Source organism: Dermacentor andersoni, chromosome 7 (genome assembly GCF_023375885.2).
Source record: "Dermacentor andersoni chromosome 7, qqDerAnde1_hic_scaffold, whole genome shotgun sequence".
Taxonomy (NCBI): Eukaryota; Metazoa; Arthropoda; class Arachnida; order Ixodida; family Ixodidae; genus Dermacentor; species Dermacentor andersoni.
The window spans coordinates 94534560-94561803 of record NC_092820.1 but is presented as its reverse complement, the minus strand read 5'-3'; the positions used below and the strand labels follow the sequence as shown (position 1 = coordinate 94561803).

General features: G+C 46.7%; 1 protein-coding gene across 2 annotated transcripts in view; it reads left to right on the top strand.

Annotated features, from left to right (window-relative positions):
• Nucleotides 1-27244, top strand: part of Ufd4 (ubiquitin fusion-degradation 4-like) — a 162077-nt gene that overhangs the window by 129384 nt on the left and 5449 nt on the right. For both annotated transcript variants that reach the window (XM_055072666.2, XM_050181328.3), the window contains exons 29-42: nucleotides 4351-4507; nucleotides 6014-6102; nucleotides 6878-7008; nucleotides 7650-7695; nucleotides 9958-10150; nucleotides 10507-10589; nucleotides 11131-11258; nucleotides 12927-13125; nucleotides 14296-14430; nucleotides 16664-17043; nucleotides 19054-19252; nucleotides 22577-22749; nucleotides 23628-23800; nucleotides 26992-27142. In XM_055072666.2, the coding sequence (XP_054928641.1) occupies nucleotides 4351-4507; nucleotides 6014-6102; nucleotides 6878-7008; nucleotides 7650-7695; nucleotides 9958-10150; nucleotides 10507-10589; nucleotides 11131-11258; nucleotides 12927-13125; nucleotides 14296-14430; nucleotides 16664-17043; nucleotides 19054-19252; nucleotides 22577-22749; nucleotides 23628-23800; nucleotides 26992-27142 (2237 nt within the window). The remainder of the gene's footprint in view (nucleotides 1-4350; nucleotides 4508-6013; nucleotides 6103-6877; nucleotides 7009-7649; nucleotides 7696-9957; nucleotides 10151-10506; nucleotides 10590-11130; nucleotides 11259-12926; nucleotides 13126-14295; nucleotides 14431-16663; nucleotides 17044-19053; nucleotides 19253-22576; nucleotides 22750-23627; nucleotides 23801-26991; nucleotides 27143-27244) is intronic.

The window sequence follows — 27244 nt, the reverse complement described above, 5'->3', positions numbered from 1 at the left end:
AGCGGGGATAAAGGGCACCCCTGCCTCAGTCCCTTGTTGATATGAACTTTCTCCGCGCTCCTCATCCCTTCCCATTCAACGCAAACAGTATTTTCTAGGTAAATCTCTCTCAAAAGCTGTATACAATCGTTACCTAAGCCTTCCCCTTCCAGAATATCCCACAAAATGCTGCGGTCTACGTTGTCGTATGCTCCTGTAATGTCCAAAAAGGCCACATACAACGGTCTGCTTTCTGCTTTTGATATTTCAATACACTGAGTAAGAACAAACAAGTTATCATCCAAACGCCTACCTATTCTGAAGCCATTCTGAAGTTCTCCCAAAATGCCATTATTCTCGGCCCAAGCTTGAAGCTTTAATTTGATTGCCTGCATTGCTAGCCTGTATATTATCGATGTAATGGTCAACGGTCTATACGAGTGAATTCTATCTTTCTCCCCCTTGCCTTTATAAATTAAATTCATTCTACTTTGTCGCCAACTGTCTGGTATTCGTCTATCTTTTAAAGTTTTTTCAACTGCTTTCACGAGAGCTTCCTTACTTTTTGGTCCCAGTTCATTTATCAGCCTAACGGGAGCCTCGTCTAGCCCTGTGGCTGTGCGCTTAGGAATTTTCTCTTCCGCTTTCTTCCAGTTTAGATTTGTAAGCACTAGCTCCTTTCCCCCTTGGGTCTCTTTCATGCTCTTTTTTCCTTCAAATACAACCTTGTCCTTGCCTTGGAAAGCTTCGGCTGTTACTTTTTGGATGTAATTTATTGCTGCTTCTCCTTCCAGTCTGTTTTCATCTTCGTCTAGGATATGTTGTTGTATTGTTGTTGCCTTCCTGCCTAATAATTTTATGTGATTCCAAAATATTCTAGGTGCGGCCTTCTTTTTCTCACGTATTTCTGACAACCAACGTTCACTTTCACCTTTTAATTTTGCTTGCGCCAGTATTTGAACCATAGACTTTTTCTCCCGGTATATTTCCCATTTACTGGTTACTTCATCCTGTGGCAACTGCGCCTTCTTTGCCTGCCTGTGCTCTCGAGATGCTTTCTGTCGTTCGGCGATGGCTTCTCGTATCTCCTTGTTCCACCAGTTTTTCGGTTTCTTTTTTCCTTTCCAATGAACATGTTGTTTCTCTTTCCGTATTTCTGTCGTTACTACACTTAGAAGCTCACCATATTCCCACCCCTTACTTGGCGACTTGCCAATTTCTTCCTCCACTCTAGTGACTATATTTGCTATTTGTTCAGCGTTCACCGATACTCCCCGCAAGCGCCGCCGTTCTGAGGGTGCCGCCGCAAATGGGAACAGCGGCGCTTCCATCAACTATCGACACCCCCCCCCCATGAATGTTGCATGCACTGTAAAACTCTCAAAAATGTTGAAAAACCCTTCCGAAAAGCGAACAAACACGCGGGATAGCGAAAAGATAGGGGTAGGGCCATAGAGCAAACATGAAATTCTAACTACGTTGTAGCTCCCGTTGGTATCGCTTTTTTTTGGTGGGGCCATGTTTCGGTTTCGATTGTAAGTCAACCCCCCCTCCCACTTCAGATTTTCAAATTTAAAAAAGGGGGTCGACTTACAATCGTGTAAATACGGTACACTCGGAGCCTTCATTCAGTAACATGGTCAATTCTACCAAATGAAAAAAAAGTGCCTCACTGATTGTAATGGAGACTGCTATCAATCAGGCAGCCTGCATGTACAACACTGGAACTATATTCATGCCCACACAGAGTTCTACACTTCGGTTAGGCACCACGCTCTTTGTAGAGCGTGGTGCCTAATAAAGTTTCTTGTGCTAGTTCAGTGGCCAGTGTGCTATTATTTTGAGAGTGTGCAATCACACATTTAGTATGGCCATTCTTACAAAACACAGCTTCAAAATGGTGCCATTTGTATTGCTGTAGATTCACTTCAGCAAAAGCTACATTTGTTTGAAACTTCAAATGCGTTTATTTCAGTTCGATGTTTTTGTACACTGTACCCCGCCTTACGGGTGTTCTTTCTGGGTTGTTTTTGGCCAAAAATGACAAGGGTGGTATCATTTTATTCGTATTGAAATGATCTGGGGGGTGATGCTATTTTTATTACTCTTGCGCCGTCAAGAAAATTACATTCAGGTATAGTAATCGCTGCTAATTAGAAAAAAATTTTCATAATAAATGCAAGATTGTTTTCTTGTCCGCAAAATGCTTCCAAATGAATAAAAATAGCATCACCCCCTACAGTAGGTCTTTAGCAATGGTGTCATGCATTTAGTTTTTGGTTTAGCAAGACGGAATCATCAAAAAGCCCCGTAACGAGTTTGAAATTAATTTGACTTCAGACCTCAATATTTTTTGAACTGCTACAGCTATCAGAAATCTAATTACAGATCTGAAATCAGCACGAAAAATTACCCCAGACTGTGGAGTTTATTAAAGATTCACCCAAAAATAAGAAAAAAAATTTTTAGAACCCACCTCCCCCCTTAATGTCAATTAGAATATCGGCTATGCCCATTCGCTCCTGATCCATGCTGCTCTCTTCCTGTCTCTTAATGCTACACCTATTATTCTTCGTTCCATTGCTCTTCACGCAGTCCGCAATTAACTTGTTTTCGAGCTTCTATGTCAGTCCCCAACTTTCTGCCCCATATATGTTACCACCGGTAGAATGCACTGATTGTACACCTTTCTTTTTATTGATAATGGTAAACTTTCAGTAAGGATCTGAGTATGTCTGCCGTATGCGCTCCAACCCAATTCCATTTTTATAACCGATAATTATTATAACCAGGTTGCATGAAAAGAGTAGAATAAGAAGATGGTAGAGGTGTTGTGAAAACTATGATGTTGACTTGTTTCACTGTTCAACTCTGCTTCCTACATGCTCCGATCGCTCGTAACAAGCCGCGGCTGTCGGCGTTCAAGAATGCCACTGCTATAACAACTGCAAAGAGGGATCACGGGCAGCAAGCGACATGCGAGCTCCACCGAGGCATCGCTTTGGTGGCTCCGAAAGGGACCCTTTAGAAAATGCGAGAAGGTTGCCACGGCAGCCTCTCGGCTTGAGAGATCCAGAAGAAAGGCCGGGGCGAGATCACCACAGGCATCTCGCCACGAGCTTCTCACTGGCTTGCACTAGAAAACCCCATGTCCGTCAGCTTTGCTTTCTTTATGCCAAGCTTGCCGACATCCTTCTCCAAGGCATCCAGGTGCTCCACATAGTGCAGTGGAAGGTCCCTCACGAAAATGAAGTGCGGGGGGATTGAATCATCCGCAGGGCCTCCTGCGAGATCATCGGTGAGGCAGCCTGCCCTACCGCGTCATTGCGGCCATCACTGTTGCCGTCACTGCCCGATGTAAGCATGTTTGAGACGATCACCTCATCGGTTAGAAGCACTTCGTTGGTGCTTTCTTTTCACCGGAAACATTGTGCATTACCGAGGATCAGCAGGCGAATCAGCCGTCTTCTGTTATGGCGGCGAGTCAGATGAGGCTGAGAAACCACGTAATCAACAAGGACGAGCATGAACGGCTCAATCCATTGGCAGAACTGTGCAGCATGAGGCGCCAGTGAGCAATGTGGGAACAGCATCCAGCCATGCCCCAGCGCTGTCAGCTAAGTTAGCATGATCCATTCCTGTTTCAGAGGGTAGGGCAACGTAGAGCTATGGGTGCAGCCCGTTCATGTTTAAAGGGGGGGGGGGGGGGGGGGGGGGGAAGGACAACGGGAGACAAACATGCAGGGCTGGCGATGTGGTGAAGGCTGGAAAACAGTGCGTGGTGACGTGCAGTGGCTAGAATTTGTTTTTCTTTTTTCTTTTCAAGGATTTTGCATGCCATTGCCTTTCAGCGCAGACACCCAGTAGCCAGAATTCATCGTTATAACCAATAATGCAGCATGCCGGCATTGTAGTAAGTGGGTTATGTCACCATAAAAAGAACATACAGAAGTTGGCGGTGCAGCAGCTTCTCATTGTTACAACCGATATATTGTTAAAACCGGCATCGTTGTAAGTGGGTTTAACTGTATCCCCAATATTCTAACAATCACTGTTTGATTTGATTCAATGATTGTTTTAGTGTTTGCACACCCCTAATTCACAATAATCTGTTCACTTTGCCATAAAAGGAGCGTGTAAAAAAAAGTTTGTGAGCCAGAAAGTTGGCTCAGAGCCTGAGAGTTGCTGACATTTTCTGCAACCTTCGATGATCCTTTCTCATTGCCACCTCTTTCCCAGGTACAGATTGATTGATTGATTGATTGATTGATTGATTGATTGATTGATTGATTGATTGATTGATTGATTGGGTCTGCATACCCTGTTGCTTTATTCTTCCTAAACCTTCCTTTCTGCTTCGTGTCAAACCAGGAGGAAGATGGCATGGAGCTGCGCAGTGGCAAGCGCCGTAGCTGGGATGATGAGTTTGTGCTGAAGCGGCAGTTCTCGGCACTGATCCCGGCGTTCGACCCTCGCCCGGGCCGCACCAATGTGAACCAGACCTCGGATCTCGAGATTCCTCCGCCAGGTCGGTCCCCACCATCTTCCTCTGTCTTGTCTATCTCGCCCGTGCAGTCGCGCCGCAAGGTGCGAAACTGCGGAGGCACTGTTGTTGTGTCGTCCGCAGTTGTGTCGCCTGCTGCGAGTGGTCGTAGGCTGCCCCACCTGCAGCAGCAGCAACAGCAGCACTCGCATCCACACCACCATCACCAGCGGCATCATCCGCAGGGACGTGATTCGCCGCGCGGTAGGTGGCGAGCTCGGCGGAGGTGTTGCAGCGTCTCTGGAATGGCAGCAGTTCGGTGTTTCCGAGCACATCTCTTCCTTTTATTTTGGCTTACCCTCTTCCTTTTCTTGTCTTTCTTCGTGGGACTCGGAGACTCTGTGGATTCTTGATGGTGGAAGTTCGTGGTTTGTGGCATTTTCCAGTTTTTCTCTGAATGATGTGTCATGTGACTGCTGGGTCCTGGTGATCTGTCTGACTGATATTGTAATCGTGGAATGACCGTCTCTCTATTTGGATGCAGCTGTCTCTATTAGCACTCCTACCATGTTCAAGGCTGTTTCTGAAATGTGCCGTTGGCACAACCTGTTCCACTGTATGTCGTGTTTGCTCGTTTTGACACTGCAAGTTCAGATGCATTTATTGTTGTCTGAAAACAGCAGTAAGTAACTTTGGTAGATTCAATGTATGTTTCAAGACTGTTTACTGTAAAAACTCAGTGGCTAAGTTGAAGCAGACTTGGCAGCATTCAGCTTTGCATGCTCTGAGAAAGAAACACAGGAAGGTTGAATACTAGTGGGTTAAAGTCGCTTACCTATCGCAACTTGGTAGCATTTGCCCCGTTTTCTGGACTGCAGAATTTTGGCTTGGAGAGGTTTCAGTGTAATGAGCATTACATCCTGTCTAGCCGTAAATGCAGATGTCACTTTGTTAGTTATTGCATTGCACTTTTGGCAACACTCTGCAATCTAAGTTTTGTTTGTCTGCACTGTCGCTCACAGATACTGCACCTTTTGTGGGAGCCTGTGGTTGTGGGTGTCTTCCTTGACCTTGTTTTTTATTTTCTTGTCTTGCAACAGTTGTGTTTTGTGGTGTGCACTTGAGGGAAGAGGCAAACTTTATTAGTGCTCCTCCTCGCTTTCTTTTGTATTTTTGGTGTGGTTGACAAGTGGGAAGATGGTACTTAAGCATAATAAATGCCGAAGCAAAAGCTACTAATATAGTGACAGTTGTTCACAGACAATTGATGCACTAGTGCTTTGTTTGTCCCGAATGATTTGTGGTAGGCTGCTCTTATTGCTAACTCCCTGGGAGTGTTAGGCAGCACTACATTAACGGTGACAGATCGTGCCTGCATTGTTGGCGTAAAGACATCTGGACATTTCCGTGTGTGTGTGCTTTTCTCAGGGTAAGGGTTCAGGTTTTGTCTGTGCAAGTCGTAACAAACAGTGTCACGTGATGTCACTGTCTTGGTCTGTGGTGCACGGGAGGTTTGCTCTGACCTGGTGGGCTTTTTGCGTCTCTACGCAGGCACGGATGAAACAAACGCCGAGGAAGTTCGGGAATCGACGCTTCAGCCACGCTTGCAGCTCACTCTCAAGGGACCCAACCTTCCTGGGGTAAGTGGATGATGTCACTGTAACTGGCCCAGCAGGGAACCGCCGCCTCCAGGATTGTGCCAGCTAGAATCGCGTGCACGATGAAAGCGGCACGTAAGGCAGTGGAATGCAGGACCCGCCACAATTGCTCTTGTAGCGTGTTAGCACTCTACTGCTGAGCAGCGCAAGGTCCACAGGTTCAGTACCCGGCTAGGGTGTTATGCGTTTTGGTAGAAGCAGAATGCAAAAAACACCCGTGTAGTGTGATGTGGGAGCACTTTAAAAAGAAAGCATCAAATGGTCGAATCTTCAAGCTGTACATGCCGCACCACTTAGTGATTGTGCCAAGCACCACCTCCTAAACAGCCTGCATCCCAGTGCTTGACCAGAAGGCAAATGTGCGCCACGCTGCACCAACACCTGCAACCCCGTTTGCCCTGAATCGGCACAGTCTGAACACTTCCAGGAATAGTGTTATGGACCACTTGGCAGATTGGATAAAACACGCAGTGTTTCATTGAATCAAAACAGCCTTCTCAGTATGTGACAGAAGCTGTTCAAGCTCACTGGTCAGCCTGCTGTTGTGTTCTTTATGCATCAAAGCTGCAGCTGGCGAGAGCAAGCTCTTGACCTGTGGTGCGTTTAAATGTCATGGGTGCAGCTGGAGGCTTGGCTTCATGCCTGTCGAGCATCATCGTACACAGAGTGGGCCATGTAGTTTTGACGAATTCTGTGCCAGAGTTTTTTTTTTTTTTTCTTTCTAACCAGTGTGCGTGTGGAATTTTCTCATCGGTAGGTTCCAGACCTGGAAGTGGACTTGGTGGACCCTGAGTGGACCATCTTCCGCGCAGTGCAACACTTGGTCCAGGCATCCGAGATGGGCTCCAAGCAGGACAAGATTCGCCGCATCTGGGAGCCCATGTACATGTGAGTGGCCCTGATCCATTTTCTGACGTTGCCAAAGCTGAGGTTTCCATCAGTTCCCGTCTCTTAGCAGTCTGTGTGGCAGTCCGGCTAGAAGTGTTCCACCTCCTTGGTAATGAATTCCTTACTGCTTTTACTCTTTTTATTAATTCCTTTTTTAGATAGTTCTTGCTGTGTCACCGTAGATATCAAATAGTATGTGTGGGACCTAGTTGCAAGAGGACAGGGCTCCTTCACACCACTGCTGCATAGCTTGCACTAACTAATAAATGGCTCATGTCAGCTGTTATCAGCAGGGCAAAGCAGTGAATATTAACTCCGCAAGACTTCTGTAACGCCAGAGATCTATTTTTGTGCCATGCATTTGGCCAGGTGCAGTACATATATGTTGAAACAGTTTGAGCAGCTTCACAGTAGACTCCCACAACCTCGTTTGCTGTTCTTACCACAGCTCCCACTCTATCCTGAAGCTACTGCAAGGAGTGTGGTTAAGGAGAGATCTTGCCTAATCTATTTCGTTGTATAACGGCTGAGGTCGCAGGCCAGAGCATCAAGGATATTATGGTTCTGGCATTTACTAAAGATTGTTGGAACTCTGGCAGTGACTGCTTCATATCTACAAGGAAAGCACTGTTCCATTGCAGAATTGTCTACAAGGCAGCCAAAGAAGACTTGTCACCATCAAAAGAGGTGAGTGGAGGCTTGCTGTTCTTTATGCAATGTCTAATTAGCATGGTTCTTTGAAAATTCAGGTTTATTTAAGCTTGCTATACCCATTGCTAAGGGGGGCAATGGGTCTATAGACACTGGTTTTAGAGATCAGAAAATCGCGAAAAAAATCAATATCTTGAAAACGGTATTTTTGGCATTTCCAGCTACTATTCTACCGCTTCGCCAAATTTTGCGCATTCTACATCAATATTTTAGCCGTAATATACATTTTTGGCACCAGTGTCGGCTAAATATAAGCGAAAGCTTCCGTAAAAAAGCGCTTTTTTCATGGTGCATGTTGACCCCCGCAGTCGTTCGGTCGTGCCGACCTGTATATCGTTTGAAAGAGCAGTCTCTCGTCTTCATTTTCCCGCTACCACCGGCTCCGTCCGCACATTGGCAGCAAATAAATTCCGCCTCAAAAAGAAGTCCCAATGCATGCTGTAATTGATCGACAAAGGCACGTGACCCTCAGCTAGCCACGCCATTGGCTAGACTGGCATCATCTGCACCACTCCGCGACCGCTCCGCACACGCCGTCCATGCCAACGAGTTTTCCTACATTGACAGCGATGTCGACCTCGACTCTGACGTTCGTTACGACGTACAAATTTGGAAAAAAAAAAAGGAGAGGATGTCGCCATACAACTTCGAGAAACGCCGCACCGCTTCGTAATGACATCGATAACAGCCTGCTCCCGCAGTTGAGCGACGCCAGAGATCCCCGATGGCGTGTTAGGCCTATTCCCCCGAAGCGCTCTTGACAACGGCTGAATTTCATCGACGTTTCGGCACGTCACTACTATTCTGCAGCCGAAAGTTTTGCGGCATATTGACATTGAAGTTCAAGGAAAACCTCAAGCAATAACGTCGACTCCTGCTATTGACTGAAAAATCGGAACTACTAGATAGCGTTAATGACACTGCTGCGGGGGGACAAACGAGCTGGCTACGTCTGCTGAGCATGCGTCTCTGAGCACTTGCAGCAGGTGCTCGGAAGGCATCACCGTAATGACTCTAGCCAGACAGTCTACATTCCTGGAGGCTACTAAGGCAATAGCACTTGCAAATATTCTGATATTTCGTCGTGTTTTGTTATAAAAATAAGCCGATTTTGATTTTGCATGGTTTCTCAGAATCTAATTTCTTTTTTTTTAACTTGCCAAAGCGCCTTCTCGGTCTTCAGGGCAAATAGAACCATAATTTTAACAGTGGCATGTAGCTACATGTGTGTACTACACAGTGCTACGAGCAGATTATTTAATTTTGCTTTTGTAAACTTTAAGATCTCGCTACTAATTGGACCACATGATAGTCATGTCGAGAGATTGAACTTCAAATTGCTGTAGAATTGGTAATACCTGCAATATAAGAAAAGTAGTCTTACATTTGTGTTCCTTACACATTGCAGTATGCAGCCATATGTCTTTGTAAACATTCTGGCCGATACTCCTCTTACAATTGTTCCAATAAACAATAGATGATTAATTTTAATTATATCTGGAACAACGCAGTCGTTTTCAAAAGTAATTGTATTTTTGAAATCAGCATGAAAAACTCTGTCTCGGTTACTTTTAATAAAATTAGTAAAAGAAAAGTTTCTGACCCCCCCCCCCCCTAATTGCACATTTGCGGCGGTCTTGTGTGATTTGGTATTTTGGCCGCATCTGTTAAAAGTTAACTTCTCGTTAGCCTAACAGGTTATCAACACCTCCATGTTGACCCTGGAAGGAGTGAATTATATACATTGAGCAGTAGTGTCGTTAGAACAGCAATCTGACAAAAATTGCTGCAGGAACTGAATTTGTTCTCGGGGAAAAAAAAAAATTCTTAATTAGCTTCATAGCAGCTTTCTCACTGCCAAGAAAGAATGCAATGGAAAACATAAGTGTGTGATAAAAGCAAACTTCCAGCTCGATGGGTCTGCTTTTGATGCCAAAATGCATCTGTATTTTCATAGAATGCACGTTAGAGAAACCCAGACGGTCGAAATTGAGAACCTTCCACTACAGCCTCCCTCATAATCCACTTTGCAGCTTGTAGATGTTAAACCCTAGAATTAAAATTTTCAACCCGACATGCACGTGAAGTTCAGAAAGAAGGCAAAACAGATATGTAGGAACCTCCAACTTCCTCCATGTGCCTCGCATTAATGTTCATTATGTGTAGCCCCCATGGCAGCTAGCCCGATATGCAGTCTTGATGCAGCGTGACTGGAGTGCGTGTTCTTGCGCCTCGCAGGAGCTTCCTCGGCCGGTGCCTGTGGTACGCCCTGCATCGAGCTGCAAGGGCAGCTCGCGGGAGGGCGGCCTGTCCGCTTACTGCCCAGGCACGGGCTCTGCCCTGGAGGACGGCGGCTGCCCTGTTGACGACGTGCTCCAGCTGCTGCGTCTGCTCAGCACACACCGCAGCCGATCCAGCCACGGATCCATTGGTAAGAGCTGGTCACTCGCTTGCATTTAAAAGGGATCCGAAGCAATTGTTGGCAGTTCTGCACAAAGGCTTTAGTTTGGTTACAATGTCTTTCCTGAACGTAAGAGCTGAAATACCCCGTACTTTTGCATTGATTGTCACCAGATTATTGAAAAATTGAGGATTTGATATGAAATAATTCTTTGCTGACAAAGCTTTACAGCAGTGGCAATCATCAGAATTTGTGCGATAATTGTTAGTGTGATTCCTAACAAGCTATGTGTTTCTATGATGTTAGGGGCCACACGCCAAAACTGTCGCACTGACACAAGGCTTCCACTTCCCTCCCTCCCCCCTCTTATTATCCCATGCAAGCAGGCATTGAGGACATCCTGAGCACAGTGACCGTGGAGGATTTCCTCAGCAAGAAGATCACCAACAAGCTGGTGCAGCAGATCCAGGTGCGTTTACGGAAGCTTGTGCCATGTCTGTTTCATTATTAACTTTAATGCCTGCACTGTTTTATACCATCTTGTCTGAAGCCTCTTGTTTGTCATATGTGTAATCGCGCACACAAAGAAAGACTTAAGTACACACAAAAGCATCCACCAAAATTTCGGATGTAACAGCCATCATTCGCCAAGTGCTTGCTAGATGGCACCACAATACTGCACTGCAGCAAACCAAGGCAGGTAACATCAGTGCATCGTTAGTGCATATACGGACAGTTGCATACGCATGCCATCAAGGTCCATAATTTGCTATCTCAAGTCCTTTCAATCGCAGTTTTGATGTGAAGAGCCTTTAGTTTCTTGGTGCATGAGGTGCTTCATGTGCATTTCCCCTCTCGTGCCTGTGGTTACATCAGAAAGGACTTGCAACACCATAGTGCATCACTGCCTGCCTTTAGTGTGCTGGTGTTTCGAAAGCATTGAGTTGATGTCAGAAACTGCTGTGAGTGCCAAAAGTGTGATCAGCAGTTGAACTGTTGCCACCTTCCAGGATCCCCTGGTGCTGTCGTCTGGTGCCCAGCCAGACTGGTGCGAGCACTTGACCTACAATTGTCCCATGCTGTTCCCGTTCGAGACTCGCCAGCTTTACTTCTCTTGTACTGCATTTGGAGCGTCACGGTAAGCTTTGTGTTGAGCCATCTCGATTTGGTCTGGCCTGTGCTGATGCTGAAGGACAATTGTTATTCCCTAATAATGGAAAGGTCCGAGTAAGCCCTGAAAACTTGCATAAGTGCTCTAGCAGACATTGTGCATTTTGCTTCCAAGGGCTGGAATGTGTGCTGGCAATCATTGACTTGAAAGCAGCTCTCAAGTGTGGGAGGTACATGGTTGGGTGCGCAGAATAATCATGGATACTCGGACTTGCGAAACTTGCAAAACTGTTGAAGATGTATGCACTGCAGTAATACTTCATTGATTCGGCTCCCGTGAAATCAGATAACTCAGACTCGTCCTCCGGTCCCTGTAGGCATACGTGTTATTAAACAGCATCAAACTTACGGCAACTCTGGCGTTTTTGTCTAAACACCAGTTAAATTGGGCAACCCTCGTAGCATGGCGAGAGCAAAGTGTCGCGGTGAGCGCGGAGTGTCGCAAATGTGCGACGTAAACGAGCCATAGCAGTGCTACTGTCTAACCGAAATGAAGCAGCGGAGTCTGCATTGCCGGTTATTGCAAACGACAGGAACGCCCGTACACTTCGTACTCATTTGACTTCATAGCCTTTATTCATCCGTTTGCTGCTGCACGTGACAGCATGTTGGGCGCATGCCTTTAGAACTGTGTAGTCGCCATCCATGGTCGACAACAGATTCCATCCGAAGTGGTTGAGCCAAACAGTAGTTTCATTTTGACTCGATATGCACGTTGGCTGCATCATGCAACCTTTCAGAACGGCGTAGTCGTCATCCGTGATCGTGCCACAGATGGTGACTGGATAGCGACTGCAGACAAAACGACAGTTTTGTCTGCAATGGTTTCGACAGCTGATCGCACAGAAGCAAGCCAGAAGCGGTAATGGTTGCATGTTCGTGCACTGTTGCTGAGGCTACGTGCGGCACGCAAAACCCCTAAATAAAAAAGTAACGACTTCCTTTAAACTTTGCCGCTTTCTCTCTCGCCTGCCACGCCTTCGGAGAGTCAGCGTAGTGCGTAGTGCACGCCTTTAATAGGTGATAACCGAAATGCGGCGCCATCCCCCGGTGCAGACTGCGATCATACTATACGTTTTCCAGCCGCTAGATCCCTTGTGAACAAGAAAAGGCAAGAGGCACACGCGATCGAGAACAGTACATAGCCGCCAAACCTATTGCGTTAAGCATCTTCACCTATCTGTTTTGCAGTGCTTGGTGCGTAGTGCCATTGGTAGCATGCATGCTTTTAATAGGCGATAATCCAAACGCGCCACCGTTCCTTGCTGCAGATGGCACGATGTGGGCATCATGTTTCGCTTCATGGGCATCCTGCGTCGCCCACCAGCTCAATTTCGCTTTGGTTTCCTGTTGTCACCTTAAAACACCAAGCAATAGCAAAACAACAAAACGCGTCTCGTGCCGCAACGATCTGCGCAACGCTTCGCATTACATAGATGTCAGCGTAGATGTAGAGTCTAATTTTTTTAGTTACTTTGGATCGTATGTTTTCCACTTAGTATGTACGTTTTCTCTTGAATTTTTTTTCCCAAGACATGTGAATGAGGGTCTACTGTGTTTAGTTCCAGCCCAAAATGGCAGCCATACAATGACCTCCTCACGCTGTGCCTTCGTGCCTGCTGTTGTTTTGCTGCAGGTCGATAGTGTGGCTTCAGAACCAGCGCGATGCCAGCGCGGAGCGCCACCGTGGGCCTTCTCCGCGTCGAGAGGACCCCCACGAATTCCGGGTGGGCCGCCTGAAGCACGAGCGAGTGAAGGTGCCTCGCGGGGACAAGCTGCTCGACTGGGCCATGCAAGTGATGCGCCTGCACGCTCCACGCAAGACCGTGCTCGAGGTAGGCCGCCCACGGGGGACGACCAGAGGCGCCTCTTGTTTTTTATCACTCAATTACAACTGCTCAGTCCTCCAGGAATTATATGAACTTCCAAGCGAGCCCCCCGGTTTCTCGGATGCAAATCAAGCCATGGAATACAAAACTGCACTGCACCGAGTCACAGCAATTGTCAGATACACCTGTTTCTCTAGACTGTGTCTGTTAGCTTCCATCATGTTGGCATTTCTGTGCTGGTCTATGCATTGTGCATATGGAGGGGGCGTCGGTCTGTACAATTTGTACAAGTCTGTGCATTGACACCTGCATCCAAATGGCGATGTGGGCGGTGCCTCTTGCAGGTGGCACGCGACAAGGTAATGTCTGCTGGTATAGCGAGCACTTCCAGAGGTCATGTGGATACTTACTAAATTCTTCAGCAGTGCTTGCACATAGTAATTCATGAAAGATAGTGGGGTCACAGGAACGAGGAGGCTTAAAGGGATCAGTATTGAGTATATGATGGGAGTCTCGGCAACCTGCAGCAAAATTTAGTCAGGACTCGACGAATGTAGGTCTCTTTGTAGACTACAAACATTGGGTTCAGGCTCAGGCTTCCTTTCTTTACCCGCTGTTGTACCTAGCAAGCATTCTTCCTAGCGTAGCACCATGGCAGCCTCCTGCTTCCTTTTTTTTTTTTCCTCATTTTAGCAGCACATTTCCTTCTGAGCACTAACTTCATTAAGGCACATTGGCCGTTAGCCTGTTGTTTGATTTATGACTTGGCCATATTCATATTGCACAAGCTTGCAGCTTAGTCAGGGTGCAGCTTCATAGGCTGCACCTTGAAATGTGAGAAGGGGGGCAGCCCTTTGACTATTAGTTTTGCTCGACAGCCCTGAACTTGCAGCATGGGCTGTGCAAACGGTGTTTCAGCCCCACTGTATTGCTATAAAAGTATGCTCAGGAGTGCATGGTACCTCTCTGTATCCAGGAATGTGCAGCAGAGGCAGTGTGTAACAGAATTCAGCGGATTGCCGTTACCGTAGGGCATTTGAGTAGATATGCATGTCGCTTTCCCATGCCGTAGTGTACGACAGTGCTGCAACTGTGATAGACGTACAGTATCCATTGTTGCGTTACCTAAAAGTGCGCATCGGCACCACGCCAACACAAACAAATGTGCCCTTGCAGGTTGAGTTCCAGGACGAAGAGGGCACGGGCCTGGGACCCACCCTGGAGTTCTATGCCCTAGTGGCCGAGGAGCTTCAACGACGGGACCTGTGCATGTGGCTCTGCGAGGACATACTCACAACCAACGACAAGAAGGTGAGCAATCGGTGGGAATGCTGCAGCGAGCCTTGGCACGCCGTGTTGCCACCTTGTGTGCTACCCGATGCTGGTGACCCTGTAAGCTGTGGCACCATAAGGCTGAGCTTGAGGTCGCTAGCTTTGTTGCTGCGACTCTTCCAAGAAGCCCTGATACATTTTTCGAGAGACCGTGAAAAAAGAAAAAAAGAAGAAAACATCCGGGAAAACGTAGCTGTGAGGAGGAAGGCCACAAATCGCCTCAGGAGTGTCAGAAACGTCTCTGAATGGCTGCCAGTACTGCTATTAGGCATCTCAGTGCTTGTACGGCAACTGGGGACAGCACACCTGTATAATAAAGAGAAGTATGATGTTCCATGACGGTGGTCCCTTTCCACTGATGGTATGCTTCACTGCAATATTTTGTGTATACTCCACCGCATAACACAGCTCTATTGCAGCAAAGCTTACTAAAGAGAACTGGCAGTTAGGCATCCTTGTCGGCCCCAAAATAAATGTAGCCCTGCGCTCGGTTCCCGGTGGTTTTAACTAGGGGTGTTTGAATGCCGAATAGTAGATTTTTAATCTAATGGAATCCAGAAAAAGAAAAGCCGAACATCCAATCAAATATTAGATTTAAAAAAAAAAAATTTTATGACCAAGTTTGTGCGAGATAACACAGTGCTGAACGCTCTTGGGAGTCTTCTAGCATTGCATAACAACAGTGTAGCAAGCTATCAGTTACTTAGGTACATAGAAATCCATATAAACAGTATGGTCTACTCTCAATATAGGGTAGTCCAAATTAGTATGCCAGCACTGATTACAGCTCACTTCTAGTGTATGAAGGTCTGGAAAGTTTTGTTTTTATCACTAGACTATCTGTTGAATGGAATGAAGTGCTTTTTTTTCCTCTCTGAAGCTAAATAATTAGTGACAATCTTTTGTACTTAATATCAATGAGGTTCTCAGTTTAATAGTGGACCTGTGTGTTGTGCCAATCTTTTATTGCGTGGAAAGCTTTGCTTTCCAATTTTTGCCTAAATTACCCAAGCGCTTTCGCATCTTCACGGTATATGGGTTATCGTAAGGCCAATCTGTGCGACAGACGAAAGCGCAGACCGCGCATCACGTGACTCGATAACCGCTCCGCGCGCTGCCGTCAATCACACTGTACGGGTCAACCACAGTCGGTGCCGATGGCAAAGAGCAGACGCTGTTTTAGTACCGGGTTCGGCGGGATTTGTCAGCTGTCAAAGATTCTTAAATACGGAGCATCGCAGCAAGTTCGCTCGGTCACTTGTTGCAACAAACCGATCGTTGCAAGATATAGTACATTTATTGTCCTTGCAGCAACTTGCGAGAGAAAATTTCCCTCTTCACTGACAAACTTTGTGACCACTGCATTCAAACGCACAACGTAAGATGTGGGAAGATTACAGAATGGCGACGCATCAAAGGGGAGCATTATGCATGGAAGTCAACAGGATTTAGGGTGGGACCATGAAAACGTGGCGTGGCAGTGGGGAGAAGGCAAATGCGGAAAACATATCCACGGGTTTCCACTGTATCACTTTCGCATGATTATACGTGGCTCTGCATCGGACTTGCTGAAGTATGTGACCGACAGTGTTCCCGGCACTGTGCACAGATGGCGAGCTTGGCACAACACCGGAAATTCTGGTGGCTGCATACACTCGTGTGTCCGACGCTGAGTGGCCCAATACAGAGTAATGCGAAATGTTGTGAAAGTAATAGTATCTCCGAAAGCAATTGACCAAGAACACCTCTTCAGGTCGTGCTGAAGCACAAAACGAACCCACACCAATCTTGACGAAAACGTGCTCTGTTGCCATCGTGCGATGGTGATGACGCTGCATCTGATGGCCCCGACAGTAGTCTGTCACCAACCCCACGAAGGCAGTTTGGTTTCATATCGATTGTAAACGTGCAGGCATATTTTGAACCCACTTTCATGGAAACAAAGTTGTGCAATAGATTTGTGTAAATATGGTACGTCAGCATGCACTGCCTTTTGATTTTGCTTTCCTAACTTCTTTTGGTGTTCAGGTGCCTAATCGTCCCTTACAGTACATTGCTGAGGAAAACACTCCCCATAAGCCATCTTGCCGTATCTGGGCCTTTGTCCCCCTCCTGTTTCTTTTGCATTCTGCCCTTGCTGTGCTGTCGCTGTTACGAAAAGCAATCCATCTCACTGTTCCTTCTTTTTCTTCGCTCGTGCGCTTTTCCTCAGCCCGTGGCGGCCTCCTCCGACCCTCGCACCACCGCCACCGGGCTGGGCGGGGAGAGCTCCAAGCCGCCGGGCTACTACATCCACACGGCGTACGGCCTGTTCCCGGCACCCCTGCCCCAGGGCAGCCCCTGCACGGCCCGCGTGTGCGCTTCATTCCACTTCCTGGGCATCTTCCTGGCCAAGGCCCTGCAGGACGGCCGTCTGGTCGACCTGCCCCTGTCGCGGCCATTCCTGCGCCTGCTCTGCCAGGGCCCGTCCAGCTCACCCCTGGCCCAGTCGGCCACGGGATTCCCGTCGCAGGCGCACCACACCGGCCTGCCCGGTGCCGGCCACATTGCGAGCGGGTCGGTGGCTTCGGGTCGCCAGACGGCCACCGCTCGGTGAGTGGCATCGCCCCTGGCATAGAGGTCCTTCTTTGAAACCCAGGTTAACAAAAAAAAAAAATTAAGATGCTGTGGCAAATCAGTTCTGCGGAAAGCCATAACATGGAGGAAGTTTGGTCGAAGGGAAAGAATTGTCATCTACATCAGAGGGGCACAGATTTGCAAAGGAAGCCCGTGTAGTTTTCTTGGAAAACGCCGAAGTTACAGAAAAAGCCATCTTGCTCCCAGAATCAAACCCAGGGCCAATGCTTTTGTGGGGCGGTTACTACACTGCCTTGGCCAACCACGGAGGCTAGCAGGTCGTAAAATGAGGACAAAATAATTAACTACTCAAAGCTCACGTACACCAAAGAGAGCAGATGGGCTCAGAGATCTGCAACATAAAGTTTCACTATAGGGAAGGATTGTTGCCCACCTGAATAGCACAGAGCTACAAACAAAATCTATAATGGGTTTGTCAGAATGAAAGCTTTGCAGTTGGAGAATCCCTTCACATTTCGGTGACCCTCTGCTTTGAGTTGTTGATTAAAGGGAGACGGTGCACTTCAAGCAGTACACTCGAACGTCACGAAACCGAGGGGGGAGCCCAAATTATTTCGTTGTATCTGTCGCTTCATTATATCCATTATTGCTATTCACTGCCGTATATCGCCAATGGGGTGCACAATTGTAAACATGGGAAATAACAAGACGGCAAGACAATCTGCATTCATTATTCTACTAATCTGCAGAGTTTCATATCTGAATTGCATCTATTTCAACCTGAATATTCAGTTGTTTTGTTTTTCATTGAAGGTGGTTCAATTTGTGTAGATGTAGAACCGAAAATGATGCAATTTCAACGATGCACAGCTTCCATGCTACAGCCCCGCTCGTCACCATCTTGGTCTCATTTGAAAGAGCAGCTTTCTGTCTTAAATTTTCGCACGCCAGCACTTCTCTCCAGTCACCAGTACCGGTAGAGAAATAGCGTGAAAAAATCATGAAATGCCTGTCGCTATTGGTTGCTTAGGGCACATGATGAAAGCTCGCTACGCGATTGGCTGAGAGCATTGTCTGCAGCGTGTCTCAGTTGGACGTCAACTATAAGGTAAGGTAAACCAGAGTGCACTCGCACTAAAAAAAATTTTGACAGACTAAAATCATGTTTTTTGTAGATGTAGATTAAAATAAAATGACCTTCTTAAAAGTGATTGCTTTAGTTGTATTGTAAATAAATGACAATCTAATCTATATTTACTCAACAAAAAACGAAAATATTTTTACCATAAGACTGTTGCAAGTCAAGGCTGGCCAAGACTAATACCTAGCCAATCCAGAACAACATGGTGGCATGCGATGAGGCGGCATTTGGTCCTGCTAGAACAGAATATCAGCGAGTTCTGTTCTGATTATTTTGTTAAAAGCTGTTCGACAGCTAGAAGGAACTTCTGTGTCCTTTTTCTATCGTTCACATTTTGTATCGTTGAAAGTGCTGGTGGCGAGGCTACGCACTTGACCAGCAAAGTGCGTTCGGTGAAAGCACTCTGACCGGAGTGCACTCTTCTGCGAGTACGCTCCGCTTGCGACGTTTAGATTTGGGAAAGTGCACTTAAAACCGAGTGAACTCTCCACGAGTGCATTAACTTGCCCGCTTGACAGGGGTGTAATTGTCCTTCATAAACATACTCCTGCACAGACTAGAGGCTGACTAGTGATCATTAATTCTTGTTCTGTTGTCAGGCTATTGAACATTACCTTTCTCTTCTGCATACTGATCTTCAAACCTTCTCTTTAACTTTCATGGTTCATTACTATGCTAATTAAACTTTAATTATAATATCACTGTTGTTTTCTTTCCCTTTTTTTTAATATGAATGTACTCTCCATGGACAGAAATAAAGGTGAACAAGCTGTTTTAATTTTGTTTGACATGGAATGGTGCTCAGATGTGTGAAGTTAAAGTGAGTCAGTAATGTAACTCAGATCCATCTGTGCTCATGCGATTTTTCATTGCTCTGTTTGCAGGGAGCAGTCCATCAACCAGATGAATTCACTGATGACCCGTGAGGAACTGGGCGGAGGAGGTGGCTGCATGGCCGAGTCAGTGGCACCAGTCAGGAGGTCCTCTCAGCAACAGCAGCAGCAGCAACAGCAGCAGCAACAGCAGCAGCAACAACAACATGCCTGGTTTAGTGGCATCCTCACCCACGAGGACTTCATGGAGGCAAGTCCCCTTCATGCTCCATCCAACACAATCAATCCCAGTTGCAGTGAAGTCACATAGGGTATATCTTAGTTATATCCGGCATTCGTTGTAAACACATATTCGTTGCATGTTGATACAGTAAAACTTCGTTAAACCATACCCGCTTAAGGGGGGACGCGGGTTTTACATCGCGAAAAATGGCCAAAAAATCGATTTTTTGAAAATAACATTTTCAGTTTCTATAACCCTTTTTCTACCTGATACCCAAATATCATCACTGTAAACCACATAGAAGTGCTCTAAAAAATTCGTTTTATCAGCTAAGGTAGCGAAAAATCTCGCGGAAATCAAGAAAGAACAGCGTTTTTCACGCCACAATATTTCCGGAACGGCGCGACCGAGCGCCGCCATCTTGGTCTCGTTGGAAAGCGCATTTCTCCGTCTTCAAATCTGCCGCTTCAGCGATCTCCTCCATACAGAAACAAGCGCACAAAAAGCAAATGATTGAGGGTCGTGCCGGAGTCTGCGATTGGCCGCGCCCGCCACGTGACTCCAGCGCGGTTCGCCATTGGTCCGGCGCTCGCGTCGTCTGCTCGGCTCTTTGCACCTCGCGAGTTTGACGTCTCCACTCGCCGTAATCTCGACGTGTCAAAACGGGCGCTACGCGGACATCGCAGCAGCGTGGCCGATCCCTACGCTTGTGGACGTTTCAGACTCGCGGCTAAGCATTCCGAGCACCGGCGACGCGGACTTCGCGACCAAGATTCGCGCGCGGAATCCTCGGACATGCGGCTAAGCCTTTCAGCAGTCGGCGTTTCGAATTCGTGACAAATTCGTATCGCGCACGTAATCCTCAGAAACGCGGCTTAACATTTCGCGCATAGGGAGTCTCCGACCCGGCGATCATGCACATCGCGCGCGGACTTCTCAGACCTACGTAATCATTCTGTGCATCGGCACCTCCGACTGCGCGAATAAGCGCATCGAGTGTCGACTCCTCGAGCCCGCGGCTAGGAATTTGGCGCGTCGGCACGTAGGACTGCGCGAATGAACGCGTCGAGTGTCGACTCCTCGAGCCTGCGACTAGGCATTTCGCGCGTCGGCACCTCGGACTGCGCGAATAAGCGCATCGCGCGTCGGCTCCTTGTGTCTGCGGCCATGCATTTCGCACATCGGCACTTCGGACTCGCAACCAAGCACATTGCGCGTTCACTCTATTATCATATTGCCACGATAGCTCGTAACAATATCTATCATACCACCCCTTCATAAAGAGAACCTCATCATGAGCTCTGTTCACTAGGCCCCTTGGGCTGGCACACACCTGGCTGCAGAAGTGATCGAGGCATCATGCAAAAGTAAAATTCTGGAAAGCACCTAGCAGCTGCACATCTATCACTGGCTCTCTGATCCTAAGTTCCACACCCACTGTCAGGTGAAGATGACTTGGAAGGCTACTTACACTCAGAGCCTTCATTCAGTAACATGGTCAATTCTACCAAATGAAAAAATGCGTCACTGATTGTAATGGAGACTGCTATCAATCAGGCAGCCTGCATGTACAACAGTGGAACTATATTCATGTCCACACAGAGTTCTACACTTCGGTTTGAAACCAAGGCACCATGCTCTTTGTAGAGCATGGTGCCTAATAAAGGTTCTTGTGCTAGTTCAGTGGCCAGAGTGCTATTATTTTGAGAGTGTGCAGTCACGCATTTAGTATGGCCATTCTTACAAAACATAGAGCTTCAAAATGATGCCATTTGTATTGCTGTAGATTCACTTCAACAAAAGCTACATTTGTTTGAAACTTCAAATGCGTTTATTTCAGTTCGATGTTTTTGCATACTGTACTCCGCCTTACGGGTGTTTTTTCTGGGTTGTTTTTGGCCGAAAATGACAAGGGTGGTATCATTTTATTCGTATTGAAATGATCTGGGGGGTGATGCTATTTTTATTACTCTTGCACCATCATGAAAATTACATTCAGGTATAGTAATCGCTGCTAATTAGAAAAAAATGTTCATAATAAATGCAAGATTGTTTTCTTGTCTGCAAAATGCTTCCAAATGAATAAAAATAGCATCACCCCCTACAGTAGGTCTTTAGCAATGGTGTCATGCATTTAGTTTTTGGTTTAGCAAGACGGAATCATCAAAAAGCCCCGTAACGAGTTTGAAATTAATTTGACTTCAGACCTCAATATTTTTTGAACTGCTACAGCTATCAAAAATCTAATTACAGATCTGAAATCAGCATGAAAAATTACCACAGGCTGTGGAGTTTAATAAAGATTCACCCAAAAATAAGAAAAAAATTTTTAAGACCCACCTCCCCCCTTAAACAGTAGTTTCAGTTTAAAAGTAGTAAAGTGAATTCCATGACTCAGCGGCCATTGAACATAATGTGTTTTGTATCTGCATAAACCGTACCAGCTTATTGAGATTGCATTTGTGATGCTGACGTAACGCACAGCTACTGCCACTGTCGGGCCTGAATCGCCCGAGCTGTATCTTTCCGTGTGATCCTTGTCACTGTCGCTGGGCGACACTTCTGCAATAACAGAGGCAACGGTGGCGAAAAGTCGAACCTCGCAGCTGACATCTCTTCGCGGTCGCAGCAGTGCTGCTGAAAAACTTCTTCACATTCCAAATGCCACACACCGTAGTCAGCAGTAGACCCATGTCGCATGCCAGTGCCGACTTCTTTGTGTCACATTCGACAGCACGAACGATGTATGGTTTTTCTTCTATGCTGAGAACCCAGAGTCTTTTTTTATCCGAGCTTCGGCGTGACGCGAGTCCTCGCTTACACGACGCCGCAACGCTCTATGGGACGGCCCCAAATTGGTGTTGATGTGGATGTGGCTTCATGTGCGAACGCACAGGGCGCTTGGAGGCCATTGTTCAGATCTCCGAGGCTTGTTGTTCTGCCGGGCCGCCCGATGGAGACGAAGCACCGCCGTGTTTGCGCGACGAAAACTGGAAACACTACGTGTTAAACGATACGTACGCAACAAGCTGGTACAGTTTATGCGGATACAAAACACATTATGTTCAATGGCCGCTGTGTCGGGGATTTGACTTTACTGCTTTTAAAACGAAACTACTGTTTACGCGGGTATGGTTTAACGACGTCTTACTGTAATGAATATTGGACATATCAAAGGTGTTTCGGGGTCAGGTGCAACTTCGTTCTAGTGACATTCAACTGTGTACGGCAATTAATTGCAACCGCATTTGTCAACATCAGGGCTCGACTGCCTGGCAAGCAGCGAGCCAGCTTGCCATGCAAGGCCGGGGAAAGGCTGACTTTGTGTGTGTGTGTGCTTCTGCATTCCAGGTGAATCCGCACCAGGCACGGTTCCTCCAGCAGTTGCGTGAGCTGTCGGCACAGAAGCAGCACATCCTCGGGGACAACTCTCTGAGCCAGGAGGACAAGCTGCGACAGCTGCACAACCTGGCCTTCCCCGCGCACGACGGCACGGGCATGTCCACACGTGTCGAGGACCTCGGGTGAGTCCCTTTTTTTTATATATATATATATACATATATCTCTCGCTCTCTGTGCCTGGATTGTGGCATCGGTTATTTGCACGTTTTGCTAGGTCATTGTTGCTGTCAGCTTCTTTATCTGGAAGAGAGGTATGTGCTGCAGAATTGTACTTATGCATACAACACAAACACTGGATGTTACCAGCACGAAATTAAATGGGACCGCCCCCAGAGATGGGTCTTCTCACTCTGTCCCATTCAATTTCGCGCTGGTAGCGGCAATCAAGAATCCAACAATTAACTATAGAGCACCTAACATTATTTTTTACTATTTGTACATAGTCCTGCTGATATAAAAAAATCTTAAAAAAAAAAAACAAAAAACGAAGGAGGTATTTTTTTATGCAATTCAACTAAATGGAGGAGGGAAAGCACAAAGCCTTGAAATGCTTCTTCCATTTCTTCGTGGTTGCTTTTTCGCCAATAACCACAAGGACCTTGCTCACTTGTCTCAAACAGTAACTTGTGTCCTTCCTCATAAGCATGACTGTTAAAATTCCTGCCAAGGCATTTTCCATGCAAGATTGTGCCATGAAATCTGCTGCAAAGGCCTGCTTTCTACAAACCACTTTACAGCGACTAACTTTTAGGCCTCTTCACAGCCATGTTGCATCTACTACTCACAATTCATTTCTGCATTGACAACTCGTGACCTCTTGCTTGGTGCTCTTTGGCCATACCTGGTCTGTGCGCCCCAGAATGCCACGTAGGCAGATGATGGGTGAAGAGCTTGCGTAGACCTGCAGACATGTGAAGGCAGGGAGAAACAGGGGGAACCTTCGGCATCTTGTTCGTGGTGGAGTCCTATCCGAGTGTAACCTCGGCCTTCTCGACTGCAGGCTGACGTTCGAGTTCAACCCGTCGTCCAAGGTGTATGGTTTTGAATCCGTGGAGCTGAAGCCCGGAGGGGAGCACGACGAGGTGACCCTCGACAACATCGAGGAGTTCACCGAGCTTCTTGCCGACTTCTGCCTGCACACGGGCATCCGGCGGCAGATGGAGGCCTTCCGCGGTGAGTGGTGTCATAAAACTCGACGCACCGTTGCTAACCGTGGGGTTCATTCACGCCGGCAGAAAAACCGGGCTCGTTCACTCCGGTGCGCGTGGCATGAAAAATGGGTGTGACAAAGAAGGGGCTGGTCCTTCCCCGCCCCCCTTGAGAATTTCGCATTTTTTTTCCCCTTTCAGAACACACACACCCCATAGCCATATGTAGTTGTTATAAGTTATAGTTGATAACGCGTCATGGTAGCATTGTAGTAAGCAGTTTGTTCTACTATAGAACACATACGAAAATTCACAGTGCACCAGCTGCTCATTGTTATATCCGATATGTAGTTAAAACCAGCGTCGTCTCAAAACAACTGAAAAATAATTTCGTCTTAGCAGTGCACATAACTGCGTCAGCTGCACATGGCCTTGGAGGCGGCGGCGGTGGCGTGCTGTGTAGTGTAGCCTACAGAGACTACCACGGGGTGCCACCACGAGCTGCGAAACTAAACTTCTGGCCAAGCCCATTGCCCTCTTGGCTTCTCCTCTGTGCAACTTCCAGCGTGCTAGCGGAGACAAAAAGGAGACAAATATATATGATATGAATGATACGAATCGCTCGATGATATGAATCGCTCGGGACTGCGCAAGAATTCGTATCACCCAAAAACGTTAAGGAATCCAGAAATTAATGGGGGGACATGGCAATGAAATGGTCGATTTGCTCAAAACTTCTTTTTCTCGCAATCCTAAGACCTTTCTTCATCTTGTGGGAAAATATGTGGAACAGTCGGCCTCGGCTGACGACTCGGTGCGGTCAAGGCCAATTGCGTGAGGGAAAACTGAACACAAACTGAATGCGCATTTTAAACAACGATTTCCAATCGTGCCCCTGTTTTCTAAGATGAGCTTCACCGCACTGTTTTAAGTCGCCTTCACTACTATACAGCTGCATTATGCAGTAAAGCATATGCTTAAACAGTTTTGGTTTGGTGTTCCATTGCAACACACAGGCAGTCTACAGATGAATTTTGTAGTAAAAAAACACTTCTTAGAATTGGGTAAATACCTGAATTTCTTTTTTTTTTCGTATGGTACTGCTTTCGCTTGAAAGTTCTCCTGTGCTAGGCCAGAAATAGGAGTTTTCGACGAGGGATGACGTGTTCGACACACAAACTTTACCCTAAGTGCCACCAAGGTGCCACTGCCGCTAGGCGAATGACCAGCTATGGTCACCATTCAGAACAGGCACATGCGTGATCATAAGCCAAGTTTGAATTATCCACCAAAGGATTGAAACAACTAAAGTTTGGTGCCGTAGAAATGTATGGCCATCGGCCAGGAACTTCGGTCGTAATCAAATTAATAGAAAGATGTAATTAACTGTAGTCGAAGTAACGGAAGTCTACTGTAGTACGGTAAAGGTAAACACTTCACTATACCTGATGCAAGTACTTTATTATAGCTGTGGTATTTTTATACGCTTTACTGTATTTGAGCTTTGCACTTCTACGCTCTCCACTGTATATGATGCATGCTCTGTGTGTTGCAGCAGCTGTATTGTGATGGTTTCACCCAGCGCACAGCGTACCTTCTCAATGTTGACCACATCACTACAAGTTGCCACCACTGCATGAAAATTGTTCGAGAGTTCCATAATACAGCTATGCTCTATAACTGTGCTGCGAGTCATTAGTGACATGCACATATTCAGTCAAAACAGTTCTCTATTTAAAAATTTAGTTATGCAGGAATATACATGACAAGAGTTGGCTTGATGGAAGCATAATACAGTGGACTCTCGTTACAACGGACCGTGATAAACCAACAAAAAATTTTTGTTTTCTCAGATGTTTCTAATATCCGAAACGCCTCACTTTCGAAACGTTGGTTTCGTAAGTGAGGCAATAACAACGTTATTGCAAAAAGTGAGTCAAGAATGCACAAAGTAAAAACAAACCAAAAAGGCGAAGCATCAATTGCAATAGCAATTGTAGTAGACACCTATGCGATGTAAGGATAGTAGTTTTATTGGCCATATAAAGTTCGAAACATTCTCCTACTAACTAAATTAACAAGCATGGTGCCACGCGCGTGCGTGCAGGTAAACGTGAACACATCTCGCTCAACGACCATGGAAAGTCGCTGCCGAAAGGTTGAGGAGTGAGGAAGCGCGACCGCAACAGCAAGTGAATTGACCTTCGTGCTGTCTCTCGCTTCAACGCAAACTAAACGTCAAAAGCACAGCCCGTATGAAGCTACCGCGCTGGGTGCATTTTGTCCAGATTGCTCTCAAGATAGGGCGGCTGCGCACTTTGTCCACATCGCAGATCGCTTTCGAGATATGGTGGCCGCGCGGCCACATCATAAGCAGCAGCCGCCAGAATAAAACCCCTCTCCCTCGCCTCCCCTGCGTGCCTCGCACGTCAAAGAAGACGATGCACTTCAGCCCCACCTTCCTCCCTCACCCCCTCACGCAAGCGATGTTGAGCCACGATCTTCAGCTGACCCTTGCAAGTTGTTTGCCAGCCCGTGTCGACACGGCATAAGCCCGTTTTATACACCTGGCTTTGGCAAAAATTGCCACTAATTTTTTCCGCTGTAGCTGATAGACCGTTGTAACCCGGTCCGTTAAACGCGAACTCAGTTGCCGTTGCATTACTAAAATAGGGAGAGCAAACTAAGGCTGAAATGTGGTCTGTTATATCCGAAAGTATGTTGTAAACGGGTCCGCATTACTAAAATAGGGAGAGCAAACTAAGGCTGAAATATGGTCCGTTATATCCGAAAGTATGTTTTAAACGGGTCCGTTGTAATGAGCGTGGACTATTTGTAATTCACTTGGCTGCATCGGAATGCTCCAACAGGAAACCTATGCTAGTAAATATGTAGCGCAACCATATTATGCTGTGTTTCACATGTGCATTCTATTCAGAACACAGTTTGTGTTTACTTGCAAGGGTGCAGTATGGTCCACTGTCTATGCCCATTCAGTATCTGACTACCAATTACGGCTGAATTATAACACGAAAGCATGCAGACTACTTTTTTAATCCACAGATGTCTGCATAATGTGGTTTATTTATTTCTCAGGATAAAGTAAAAGTATTTCAGTTGCATTGGCTTTATTACCATAAGGTGTTCCCTGCAATAGTGCACCATATGCACATTTCCTGAGAGCTCAGTTCTCACTGCCTGCTGTTTTTGGTGCAGCTGGATTCGGTAAGGTGTTCCCCATGGAGAAACTGGGGGCATTCAGCCCTGAAGAAGTTCGGCTGATGCTGTGCGGCGAGCAGAACCCAGTCTGGAGCCGTGAGGACGTGTTGAACTACACCGAGCCAAAGCTGGGCTACACTCGGGACTGGTGCGTGAGGTCTAGCTTTTGTGTTTCTGCGTGGGTGATTGCATGTGGTAATTTCATTCGTGTCCGTGGAAGTTCTGTATTTGTGGTACGAGTTGACTTTAT